Consider the following 12,453-nt stretch of genomic DNA (forward strand, 5'->3'; position numbering starts at 1 on the left):
CGAATGGGATAGGGATAATCGACTGCGAGTCGTAATGGCGCTTACTTCTGGTATTGAGCTTGTCGACTGAGATCTGGGTGTCAATTTGCAACTTGATGGAATGCAGAGCAACGACCAAGCGAAAGACCTGGACTTTATGCGCAGTATATTCTGAAACCACATGCCTCGCAACGCACGCCACTGCGCTGGCAAGACAGCAGCGAGGCACGGATGTCATCGCCCGACTAGTAAAAGATGACCTCAGTACATGCTTGAAGTCATCCGATCTGAAAGGGAAGCTGTGGTCATCTGCTTGGTCACCCACACTACACTGTTCTTCATAGCTCTGCAACCTCCAACTCACTGGTAAATCCTGGACTCCGACGTCAAGAACATGCTTCAAGAGTGTCTGTGATCACATTATTTGAGACTTCTTCACTCACCATCCCCAGCATGTTTGTCATAACCAAGCTGCTGGCCTTGGGCCTAGTCCTCGCTAGTACTCACTCAGTCCATGGCAAACTCCTCTGCTTCTACAACGAGAGAGGCTGCAACCCTTGCGGCTACGCTCTCTGCTGCAATGGCGAGATGAAGCCAGGCGACTGTTGTGGCATTGATAATTCAAATTGGTGCAAGGATATGTCTGGCGAAGATCTTCCCTTAACGACTCTCGTGAGTCATGTCGTACAGCGACGACGCACTTCGACTTTAACTTACATGTCTTAGGTGAACTTCTACAGCACCGACAAAGCCGTGAACATCATCCGCACCAGCACTCCAAGACCTGATGGAAGCCGCTGCCTGTCCACTGGGCGACCTGCGAGCATAGAGCCACCTGCACAGTGTAGCATTCAATACGGCGAAGTCGATCGTAGTGACGGCACGAATGCTCTTGGACAGCCAGGCTTCCTTGGCAGGCGAGTGGACGGCGAGTCAAGCAAGGAGAAACGGTGCTGGCCCCCAAACCACGTCCGCTGGACGACATCGGAGGGTGTCACGATGCTAGGCCACATCAACGAGAAGCACGGCAAAAGCGGTTTGCAGAAAGTCATGATGGTTCTGAACAGCGAAGGCGGCCAGCAGCTGACGGATGAGGCTCGGAGGATGTATGACGGAGGCGAGAAGGATCCGAAAGCGGATTTGCTGGATAGCGCGTGTCGGTATGGGGATGTTATGGATCAGCCGGTGCATCAGGAGGAGTTTGAGAGCGAGGGGACGGCATTGCAGGAGATCGACTGAGATCACGCGAGGGCGGGCGGGAGGTCTTGGGCAGATCAGGTCAAAGTGCTTGTGAGAGATGGTCTTGTACTAGTGGTCCCCTGGTCATACTCCAGTAATGACAATTTGTGTGTGAAGACCCTGCAGTAACTTGCAAAGGTGTCCTCGAACCATAGTCACCACCCGCTAATCTAGCTCTGGCAGTGGAACATACTCATATTGGGTCTCTCCCGGCTCTCGCAGTGCAGCAGGCCCTGTTCGTGGCGGAGTCTCCCAATGGAACCCCTGTTCATGCTCCAGTATTTCCCATTCTTGGTTCTGGATCAAGCTCGCCACAGAATGCACTCTCCCTTCCGGGATGGCAATCTGCCTGTGCTTCTTGCTCTTGGGATCAAAGTATATAGCATGGTCGGGCTGTGCACAGACATCCCTCCTACTATGCCCACCCTCGCTCCCTCCAGCATGCCTACGTTCAAAGCGCATGCTACACCTCGCAAGTTCCTGCCCACCATCCGTGGCGCAGGTGCCCGCCATAGAACACAGAGGTCAAAAATCTTCTTCGGGTTGGCAGCGGTCCCACAAGCCAACGCCTGTGTTGGTTTTATAGAACTGGAAGATGTAGTCTCGAAGAACTCCTTGACCAGACATGGAGCCGCACCAGTGGTCTTCGTCGTGGCCACAGCATTGGCCATGTTCTAGCTTCGTACAGCAGAGCGCCGCACTTTTCTCCAAGGCGCAATTGCTGTTGTGCGACTCCCAGAAGCAGAAGCGCATTGGCCTGCAGATAGGTGGACGCGCTGGCTGAGGTGCTGGCTGAGGTGCAGGTTGCAAAGAACTTGGAGGTGTGGATGGAGAGGGCGGCTCCTCGATGTGCGGTGCGACCGCGCTGGTGGCCAGAAATGCCATGATGATGAGCAGCATGGCTCACGAGTGTCAATCTAACAGATAGTTCTTGTGTTCTGTCAGAGATTTGAGGGCAACGGGTACTGCAGCTTCGATCGGTATCTTCGATGATGGTAATACTGCCGCAGACTATCGTTAGGTTGCAAAGATCTGAACCAAGAGAGTGCGGAACGACAATCTCATGGTCATGAGTCAGTCTTGTGAGAGGAGGCACGCAGCAATGTCGGTCTGCATGATTGGTGAGCTCTGTCATCTGATGATGAGTATCCTCGCCGGCAATAGTGCCAGCGAACACGAGCGCACGTCCACCTCAAGGCCTCAACACCTCATGATCAGGCTCATCCTCCCGACTTCGCACAACTTCTCTAAGCTTGCCCGCCACCTGACGCTCTGTAGGAGTTCGTGACCCTTGAAGTGCTTCAGCTTGACTTGCAGCATGATCAATGTCAAATTTGAACTCCTTCAGCGCTCGTAGCTCCGTCTTGACGAACAGGAAGCCCATCAGACCATCCAGCACACCAGAGCTCAGACCCAGAGTGCTGATGAACATCAGGATGAAGGACACGTAGTTGCGAGGTGACCACCAGACAGCAGTCAGGCAGCCTATCGAAACGACCAGAGAGGCCCAGAAGTGTATGAGCTGTAGACGGCGTTGGGCGCGCTCGCGTTTGTCGTATTTGGCGATCATGGTTTGGATAAGTTGATATGTCGCAGGATCCAGGTGGCGGACAGGTGGTCGGCTTGGAGTGTTCCTGCTTTGCGAAGCTGTTGATCGCACCAGCGTGGTCTCGATCGAGAAGTGGTCGCTCAGTGAGACCTTGAGCTCCGGGTGCCGCATAGTCATGCCAACCTCGACGCTCTCAACTTCCCATTGCTGACCCGTCGATCCAGCGTTGTCAGCAAAGAAGACATAATCCAGCCTCTTCGCCTTCTGGTCCGGAGCCTCCTCCTCAACCTTCGAATCAATCCCCTTGAACAGGTCCTTCTGCATCTGCTTACTCCACCTCCACGTATTGAACGTCGAATCGCAAGTCGCACCATGCTCCTCCAAACACTCCCTCGCGCTCGGCACCGGCCTCCCTCTCTCCTTCTCAGCCTCATTCTCCGCACTTCCCAAGGCGGACTCCGGGTACAGAATCCTCCACACATCCCTCACTGGCGCGTGTGCCTCGATCAATTGATGTGCAAGACTCATCGGCACCATGTTGAAGTCTCCCAGTCCAAGCACCATGTGCCCGCGCTCACTCGCATGTCGCATTAGCTTCGCAATTTCCCACGCCTGCGCTGTTCGATGGCAGATATAGCTGTCGTTCGGCTCCCTCTCGTATGGTGCATGCAAATGCGTGCAAAAGACCTCCACGACATCTTTCACGCGAGGTCCAAGTCGAATCCTCGCACACGCGACTCCCTTTCCAACATACCAATCCCCTCTCCAGAATGCCGCAGGTCGTCCATTCAACGGGTATCGATACATGGAGCTCTCCTCGATGGGCCATTTTGAGAGGACCGCGAGGCCGCCGCCGAAGACGCCACTCCAGTAGAACTTTCCATATGGCAGGATGTCTTTTGTGAGCTCGCGAATGATCAAGTAGTCTTGCTGCGTCCAACACTCTTGCAAGCCGACAATCTCAGGTGTGGGCTGAGCAGCGGCAAGCTGACGGCCTATTTCCGTAAGCCGTTCGTGCCTGAATTTAGAGATGAACTTGAGGCCCCAGCAGTTCAGGGAGACGACGCGGAGACTGCTGGGGAGCTTGAGGATGGCGTTGCTGGAGCTTCCCATTGCGTTCGCAGTGGATCAATGGGATGTGATGGAGAAGGGTTGTGTCAAGGTTGATCAAGGATGGTTGTTGATGCCGATGTTGAAGCAGAGTGGAAGATCTGCGGGTGAGGTCATGGTCATGCCCCGGCGACAGCCGCCGACGCGGATTTTGGCAGAGAAAGTATCACAACGAACACACAGACTTTCCGTGACAGATACGAAGTGAGCACGATGACAAGGTACGTACTCTCACATGAGCCACACACTGAAGAGATTTCGAGACTTGTCATCAGTTGATGAAAGGTATTGTTCATTGGACGAAAGGACATCTTTCTCATGTTAGTCGTCCATGCATGCAAAGTCGTCCCTTCCAGAAAATGATCAGACCAAACTCCGAAACACCACAAAGAAGTCCCAGGAGTCAAATCATCCTCATCATCCGCTCGTGACTGCATCCACAGAACAAAAAGAAGAAACTCCCCAGCGGTAAGTACACCCCGCAAAGAAATAGTATGTATACTGCCGCAGATGCCAGAATTTTGGTTCCGTCAATCCATCCATCTCATCTCATCTTCAAGAAAAGTCCGAAAGATCAACACCATCACCACCGTCTTCCTCCTATCCCACCGCCATTAAATCATCGAAAAGCTTTGAAGCTGCAAACGTCCTCTGAAAAGAAACACAAAAGAAAGAGATTGGAACACGTCGGCAAGATCCATGGGATCTGCCATTGGCCGAACATCGAGATGCTACCGCCGTGCAAGAAGAGAATATGCATATTCAAAAGTGGCTTCGCTCCTGTCGAAATGGGAGGTGCCAGCAAGTGGTCGTCATAATCGTTATTGTCGTGGCCGGTCATGGTCGGCTTGCCAGATGCAAGTGTTTGCCAGGGTATAAGAAACGCCGGGAGATGCAATCATGTCCCCAAGTACGCCAGGTCTTCATGCAATGCTAATTGATGCTGTATAGGGTCGAGCCGAGAGTGCGGTCGGGAGAAGCAAAGAGCAGTGACCAGGCCGTGGTGAGATGTGTCCCTGGCCATGTTCAAGAGTGGTTGGTAGCATTGTTGGCGTGTGCAGCGGCGAGTTCGATCAGGCGCTGGTGAAATGGATCCTGGTTATCACCCGTGGGCAGCAGAGTGCTGCGTGGGAAGGTGTTGTGCTGGCGGCTGAGTGGCGGTCCCTCAACAAACGGAGAGCCAAGACGTGGCACTGGCTCTGCAAGACGACGAGGCGCGGAACGGCAACCCATTGGTACGTCTTCCTGAGCACCTGTCGAGGCCTCGCCCATCACTTGATCGAAATCAGTCACATGAGGCGTGGCCGGCGTGAAAAGTCTGGCGAGGTTGTCCGAAGCACGGACAGCACCGACACTGAAGCCACGGTTACGAGCGACGCGTTCTTGGACAGGAGGACCAAAGACATCCTCCAGCGGAAGACGTCGTGGCTTCTCCTCATCTGATCGGAATCGCCGCTTGCGCGAGCGACGATCGGTTGGCGCGCCCATCTTGAACTCAACAGGAGCTTCCAACGACCTCCCGTTGAACTCTGCTCGGCCAAGCGACTTGGTGTTCGACATGCTCTGAAGCAGATGTGAACGATGAGATCTGGAATCGGCATCGAAAGGCGACGCCAACGTGTCTGCGCCCGGATGGGACAAGTCCTCTAGGCTAAGCTTGAGCTCAGATTGCAGCGAAGCACTCTTTTGATGTGCCTTGGATCGGGGCATGCGGTCGAACCAGCCGTCGGGCCGTGCAGCACGGTACTGTCTTGGTTCAGAAGGCTCGTCGCGGGCCAGCTGTGCAAGCATGCCATTTGGTTGCATTGACGGCGCAGTGGATGTCACGAGAGACATAACCATGTCGATGCCGGAGAACGAGGACTCTGGCTCAGCTGCTTGGCTGGCAGGATCCGATGTCTCGAACGGAGATGGACTACGGGTACGAAGCATGCGCTGATAGTGAGCAGATATGGATGGCCTGCCTGCACAAAGTGTGCGCAGCCTCTTTCGAGTTGCTGCTGTCGATCTCGGCCACTTTTGCTGCATGTTCTGGAACATGCTTGGCCGGATGGTGTCAGGTGAGCCCTCACGCTGGGGAGTGTCAAGTTCAACAAAGCCATCTGCAAAACCAGGCTCAGAGGGCGCGATCTTGCGAGAACGCCATGTACGTCTTGCCTCAGTGGCCACTTTCTCGCATACTCCCATTGGGGGCGTACTGCCTGGAAGCATCTTGAAAGGTGTCAAGCGTGGATCGGAAAGGTAAGACATGAAGGTCATCCACAGGTGGTCGTCCATTTGCGGCGTCCACTTGATGTCACGTCGGGTCTTGACCCGCTTAGACTTAGGTGAGCTACGCACAGGCGTTTGCAGGTTGGCGTTCTGCTTGGGGAGGCCGTCGTCCACGAATGGGTCTGCCGTTTCAGAGTCTGGGCTGTCATAACAACCGGTAGGTGCCGAGAATGCGGAGCTTCCACACGAAGAAATGGAGGAGTCGGAGAAGGACGAGCAGACGGATCCAGCGCGCTCGAAGGCAGGTTTGGTGTTGTTGATGAGGTCCCACTCCTCAGCGGGACTTTCGAGCTGCCACGACGAGTAAGTCCTTGGCGCGGGTGTCTTTGGTGGCGTCAATGCGCGAGGGAGACCAGCTGATATGGGCATGGGCGACAGAAGGTGTGCTGAGGTAGGTTGTAATGTGGGACTAGACATGTCTGAGGGAACCTCGGACATCTCAATGGTCGGTATCACGGTGTTGTCGAGCATGATGTTCGGCTCCTGGAATGGTACGCTGGAGACGCGCTTTCTCTTGACCTTGAACGGCTGTGGTCGCGGTGGTGAAGGCGGTTCTGCTGCCGACTGCTCTGCCTGTTGCTGTGCCTCTGGCGTCTTGGGCATCTGGCCGTCGCTGTAGTGAAATTCGAAGTTGGAGGGCAGGGTGATGGAAAGCGAGGGGCGGGAGGGCGCCATAGCGAATGCAGATAGGGTTGTTGTCGATAGCGATTGTGGAGTGCTGTGCACGGTATGGTGTTTGTGTCCGATGGCGGATGGGCGGATGGGCGGATGCGCAAACGCAGCGCTGCAAGCCGACGCGACGATTGCGCTGGCGGTCGCAGTAGGCGCTGAGTCAACTCCGGCAGGCTATGAGGGTGATGGCATGTCGCAGCGGAGACGGCGTCGGTTCGCAGGAGTGTCGCTGGTGCCCGCAGGCAATGCGCAGTCGAGGATGCGAGTATGCGGCGGTGAGGTCGTCGATCGGTGGTGGTGGGAAACAGCGACAGCGAGAGCGGAAGGTGCGAGACGAGAGTCTGCGGAAGGCGCGACCCGCACTTTGTGCCTGCACTGCCTGTCCCAGTCTAACTTCCCACTAGTGCCAAACTTGGCTATCGCTGCACCGTGCGGGCTTTTGCAGGGACTTCTCTCAGCATCGCCGTGTCTGCGCGGATCGAGAGCAGACGCTCCTCCCGCGTCACCTGGCCTCGGACTGCATGTGTCTTGCAGTATCGTAGATGTGCCCACTTTGGGTTGCTGCTATCTATCGTCTATGGAAGCACTATTGTAATGGTCTGTACGGTAGCAGCGAAGTGGCCGTTCACGCGGCCACGCTGGGCGAGCTGGGTCGGCTGCAAGAAGTCGCGCTCGTGTTCTGCTGCTGTGAGACCTGGGCGCGGCTTTCACAGCAGCGGTTGGCCGTCTGTGGCAGACAAACGCCTGCTCGGTCTGAGCCACTGGCTCAACGGGGTGAACCGTGAACCACAAGGACCTTGCCGGTGGAGCTCATTGCTGCATTAGCACCCACCCACACTTTGCTGGCCATTGTCTAGCGCTCCACACCTGTCCGTGTAAGCTGCTGGACGATGCGGAATAGTGTGCGGGTGAGCAGAGTGTCATGTGGTCGCCTTGAGGGCGCTGCAGCCTGCAGTCACAGCTGCGCTATTGGAGACCGCCCGATCGAACTATGAAGACGCGTCGAGAAAGACGCGAAACACCCGCGCGTCGCGTTTGACGATGCAGGCTAGGGCCTCAAAACGTTAGGCCAGGGTCGCCGTCTCGTCGATCTTGGGGCCGAGGGGCCAGCATCATCATGCATGCATCCTCCACACTCGTTCAAACCTCATCTGTCTTGGTAATCTAACCATGCCGGGCGCATGGCATCGTAGTTCGTGGTGCAGTTGTATGCGGCGGCGGCGCTCCATTGCGCACACATGCGATCGCAGCGGCGACGTCTGCGCAGCCCAAAGCCGGTGGCTGGGAGAACCAGGTCTGGCGTCAACATCCTAACATGCCCATTGATCACCCGTGGCCGGCCAGTCCGGTCTGTTCTGCAACCGGCATGGCCGATCGATAAATCATCGCTAGAACTACCCGAAAGCACGTTCTGGCACATTGTCGGCCAACCTCATCGACGTTGTGCAACACATGTAACGAGCCCGCGCCTGCGGTTGGTGCCGTACAGTACGACGCCGCCGACGAAGCTGCTGTTGTCTACGCGCTATCGATCTTCGTGACCTGCCGAGACAGATACTGTACACAACGTCTTCGTGGTTCAAGGTCTGAACCTTCCACGGCGTGCCGTTGTGACAGCTCCGCCACAGCGTCAGCCTGGCACCCTGGCCAGGCACGAGCACCGATGAGACCGGCATCGACGATACTGCCGTGAAACGATACAAGCAGGTAATTCTTGCGTCAGGACGAGGAACGGTGGCATTGGATCGCGACTCCACGTACGTAATCCAATACTGACTGCAGTGATTTCATGCGCACGCACGCACGCAACTTCGCGCAACACTTTAGCTGGCATGCGCAAAGTCCCTCACCAGCATAAGTGTGAAGTTGCCCGCATTGAAGTTTCGGTATGCACTCCAGGAACACGGATGTAGCCAACCGCGAGCCTCCAAAGCCGGAAAAGTGTCTTGCAGGATTCTGACTTCGTTAATTACTGCCAGTTTGTCAAATCGCAAAGGAATACTCCCCATTGGACGACTTCAGAAGTATCAGCACAGACGAGTTCGACATCGGGGCCCGTGAAAAGATGAACAATCGATGCAACACCCGATGTCTGAAGAACAGTCGCTACGACGGGCAATGAAAGCGACCACTACAATCAATTGCTCGAATACATGCCTTCCTACAGAACGATCTGAAGCTATGGCCACAGGATCTACCTGGAGACAACACGAGGCCGACATTTGACATGTTTCACTGCATCAAGAACAGCAGATGTCTGCTCCAATGCCCTGATTACGCATGGCATTGATGAGGCTCAAGTGGATCTGCCCAGTTTACTTACCACAGTTCCCGGACAATCTGGCGAGAGGCTACCTAGGTACTCGCTGACCCATCAGACTCCAGCTGAGCACGAGCATATCGAGGTTGTGGCGAAAAGTGCAGGATGTCGAGTGATATGCACCCATCCACCTCATCGCAATGCTCTGAGAACTTGGCCGTTACTGATTGCGCGGTAGGCTGAAGGTCGCATAGCACGGCTCGCGACGAAGGCCTCACCCTACTGGGTACCTACTGAGTAGCCACATGCAGAGCCTGCAGCGTCGTCTTAGGCAACAGTCGAATCACAGGACCATCTAAGACCGAAATTGAGGACCTTGCCACTAGGTACTGCATCAGGCTTGAGTATCAGAACTGACCAAAGCAGATGGTGCACTTTGCTTATACACGGATTGCGACCCGCTTCCCCATGAACACATCAAGGAAGCTGCAGGGCGCCGAGATCCACCTGATTTGCAGCTCCACCACAATCTAGGAGTTCTTGGTGACGCGAGGCGGGTTCCTGGCTCTTGAACCTTGGGACGACTACGAATGGAACATCGATATCACGAAGTACTGCAAATTTTGCTGGGCCCCCGAAAGCCGTCCACGTGCCGTCTTTGCACAGAGCAGAGAAGCGGCAGGCACAGCACCAACATGTGTCCACTCGAGCGAATTCTCCGCGCACCATGCCCAAGTAATGAGAGAGCTCCAACCTTCCTATTCGCTCTGTCTACTTCGCGAAGAACTGTTAACAGAGTAGCTCAGCCAGTGGGACATCGTTCAGATTCACGGCTGCCGTGCCGTCCACTCTACCACAAGCCTCGCTACACCCACGCCTGAAGCACAATCCACCCACGACCCACCACCTACCACCACAGTACCTCTATCCATCTCGTCCTGTCAACAATCATCAACAACAATCAAAACAATTCACCCGCACCACCACACCGACATCGCCCATGCACGTCGCGGCTCTCATCCACGGTACGTTAACGGAACAGCCGGAGAGCGCGATCCGTTGGCTGATATCTTGGTCGTATGCCCACGCATGCATACCCTTCGTACCCTTCTATCTACCCATGGTATCTACCTGATCAGCGCGGCTGCGCCTTGGATCGGAAGCGGGGACAGAGCTGGATGTTTGGGTCTGTTTGTTTACATTTTGTGCTGAACGCGTCACCTCGAGAGTGTGTAGGGTCAGTGAGATGTCCATTGAGATGTTGGTCGGTTGGGAAGAGAGGATGAGTGTGTAGTGCAGGTTTACTGCTGGCTGCTTAGGATGATCGCTGTGGATGATGCCGTGGATCTCGTCAGTGTGCTGTGACATATAAGGCACAGTACGGCGCTCTCCTCGTAATGGCAGTCAGTTGGAACGGAGAAGAGAAGCGTTGCCTTCGTTTCTTCTACCGTGAATTGCTGTTTCCAACTCGTCGATACGCTTCTCTTCTGCCGCAACTAGCGCAGATCCGTTTCTACATACATGTACCGTGGCGGCTTCTCTTGTACCTTTACATTTTAGTACACAGCTCCTGCAAGCTCGCTGTCCGACGTCCGCCTCTATGCTCTTCATGTACACATAAGTACACATCACTCATGCACATCTACCACGCCCAACTCTTACATCGTAATGTATCCCTATGATTGTGGACTACTTCTCTCATGTCGCGGTCTTCTTGTACATCTTCCTCGATCCCGGCTTCTACTCCTGCTCTTTCATTTCTCACAAGAATTTCTTAGGCATGCTATTCCTCCTCTTCTTGTACACAAAGTAAGCTCCCACGATCGAGAGCTGCACACCCACCACCGCGAAAATCAACCAGCCGAACTGTGGCGAGTGTCTCCGCACAACTGTTCGTCACGTCAGCTTGAAATCTCCAAGTCACCAGTATTACAACAACTTACTATCCAAAATCCTGTCCGGCAAATCCTCCCTCAGCCCTCCATGCAACTGACTGATCGCAGTGTTCAGATTATTGAGATGTTGTCGATAGTCTTTCCCTTCCACATCATTCTTGACGGTGTTCAGGGTTTCCTCCATCTTATCCACCTTCTCACTCATCCTCTGTATCTTCCCCACCAGCTCCGGCGGGATCCCCGTCTCCTTGCTGCCCTGCATATTCTGAACGAGCTGGGTGACTTCCTGGTGCTTTTTGTCAAGCTTGTCACTGATCGCTTTGAACTCCATGAACATGTTCGCGAGCTGGTGCTGCAGGCCCTGAACGCGGTTGTGGAGATCTTCGAATTGGGAGGTTTGGGTCTTGAAGTCTTCGGCGTCGCGGTCGGGGATGGCGTGGGGAGCATCGGGGAAGGAGTCGAGTTTGTTTGAAATGGGTTGTTGAGCCTGTTGTCCGCCTTGAGGTTGTGTCTGCTGCTGGGTCGAGGCGCCTGCGAGGCCAGCCTGGACGTGGAACTTGTGAATTTCGAAAGAGTCAGGATTCTGTTCGCCAGTCGAAGCTGAGATGCCGAAATAATTGCCCGAAGGAAGAATGATCTTGGAGCTGCTGAAGCACTCATGGCCGTCGAGCAACACAGTCAAGCCATTGTTGTTGCGTATGGTCAGGGTAGAGAGTCGTCCCAGGTTGCGGTAGTGGTAATCGCATTGGCCAAAGGCTAAAGACTCGACATTCGGGTGCCGATTGAAGTCTTGGGTGCCGTCGTTGAGGAAACCTCGAACTTTACCTCCACTGTTGCCGTACTGGTCCACCACAACCACCAGACCATCGAATTTGCCGACGTTGTATAGACTGTTGGTCCCGATCGCCTCCTTAGAACTCACATACCACACCTGTAGATTTCCACTCCCAGTCTCTTGTCCTGATGCGCGAAAGTCGAGACTTGCGCTCCAATCGCTGGATGTTGCAGTATTGTCCGCCCACAGCGAACCTTTGGCGTTTCCAGGCACGGGAGGTGTGAGAATGACGCGATCGCTCAGCATCTGCACCTGGTGATTAACGCTGCTTGCCTGCCAGCCTGGTATGCCAGATCCGCTCGGTGATATAACTCCTGATTTGCCAAATGTCAAGCTATCCACGTCGTATTGTGCTGATGCTAAGCCAGCGGCCAGGAGCCATGACAGCCGCTGCGGTATCCTGCCGACCATTGTGATAGCTATGCGATGGTTGTGAGAGGCTCCTCGATCAAGGGAGAAGTCGTCTTAGTAGGTCCTGGTGCTTGCTTGTGACGGCTTCTCCGCCAAGTACGTGTGGTCGAACAATGGGGTTGGTCTGATCGTATGATGGTGCTCGAAAACGATGCTCGGATCGTATGCTTGACACGCACGATCTCTTTATTGTAACGTTGGTATAGTACAACGCTGGTGTATGTGTTTCTTA

The 12,453-nt window shown here is 54.7% G+C and overlaps 5 protein-coding genes across 5 annotated transcripts; 1 reads left to right on the forward strand and 4 right to left on the reverse strand.

Moving 5' to 3' along the window:
• Positions 1 to 432: 432 nt before the first annotated feature.
• Positions 433 to 1,218, forward strand: CLAFUR5_09239 (uncharacterized protein; the record flags this gene model as incomplete). The annotated part of the gene is made up of 2 exons (XM_047908387.1): positions 433 to 651; positions 706 to 1,218. The coding sequence occupies 2 exons, from the start codon at positions 433 to 435 to the stop codon at positions 1,216 to 1,218; spliced, it is 732 nt and encodes a 243-aa protein (XP_047766551.1).
• Positions 1,219 to 1,383: 165 nt separating this feature from the next.
• Positions 1,384 to 1,889, reverse strand: CLAFUR5_09240 (uncharacterized protein; the record flags this gene model as incomplete). The annotated part of the gene is made up of 2 exons (XM_047908388.1): positions 1,384 to 1,611; positions 1,644 to 1,889. 2 exons carry the CDS (start codon positions 1,887 to 1,889, stop codon positions 1,384 to 1,386), a joined length of 474 nt encoding a protein of 157 aa, XP_047766118.1.
• Positions 1,890 to 2,410: 521 nt separating this feature from the next.
• On the reverse strand, positions 2,411 to 3,880 carry CLAFUR5_09241 (Inositol phosphosphingolipids phospholipase C; the record flags this gene model as incomplete). The annotated part of the gene is made up of 1 exon (XM_047908389.1): positions 2,411 to 3,880. The coding sequence occupies one exon, from the start codon at positions 3,878 to 3,880 to the stop codon at positions 2,411 to 2,413; it is 1,470 nt and encodes a 489-aa protein (XP_047765853.1).
• A 1,023-nt stretch (positions 3,881 to 4,903) lies between these two features.
• Positions 4,904 to 6,823, reverse strand: CLAFUR5_09242 (uncharacterized protein; the record flags this gene model as incomplete). Its single annotated transcript, XM_047908390.1, has 1 exon — positions 4,904 to 6,823. One exon carries the CDS (start codon positions 6,821 to 6,823, stop codon positions 4,904 to 4,906), a length of 1,920 nt encoding a protein of 639 aa, XP_047766117.1.
• Positions 6,824 to 10,841: 4,018 nt separating this feature from the next.
• CLAFUR5_09243 (uncharacterized protein) lies at positions 10,842 to 12,221 on the reverse strand (the record flags this gene model as incomplete). The annotated part of the gene is made up of 2 exons (XM_047908391.1): positions 10,842 to 10,969; positions 11,024 to 12,221. The coding sequence occupies 2 exons, from the start codon at positions 12,219 to 12,221 to the stop codon at positions 10,842 to 10,844; spliced, it is 1,326 nt and encodes a 441-aa protein (XP_047766116.1).
• Between the last annotated feature and the right edge of the window lie 232 nt (positions 12,222 to 12,453).

Source organism: Fulvia fulva, chromosome 9 (genome assembly GCF_020509005.1).
Source record: "Fulvia fulva chromosome 9, complete sequence".
NCBI classification, from domain to species: Eukaryota; Fungi; Ascomycota; class Dothideomycetes; order Mycosphaerellales; family Mycosphaerellaceae; genus Fulvia; species Fulvia fulva.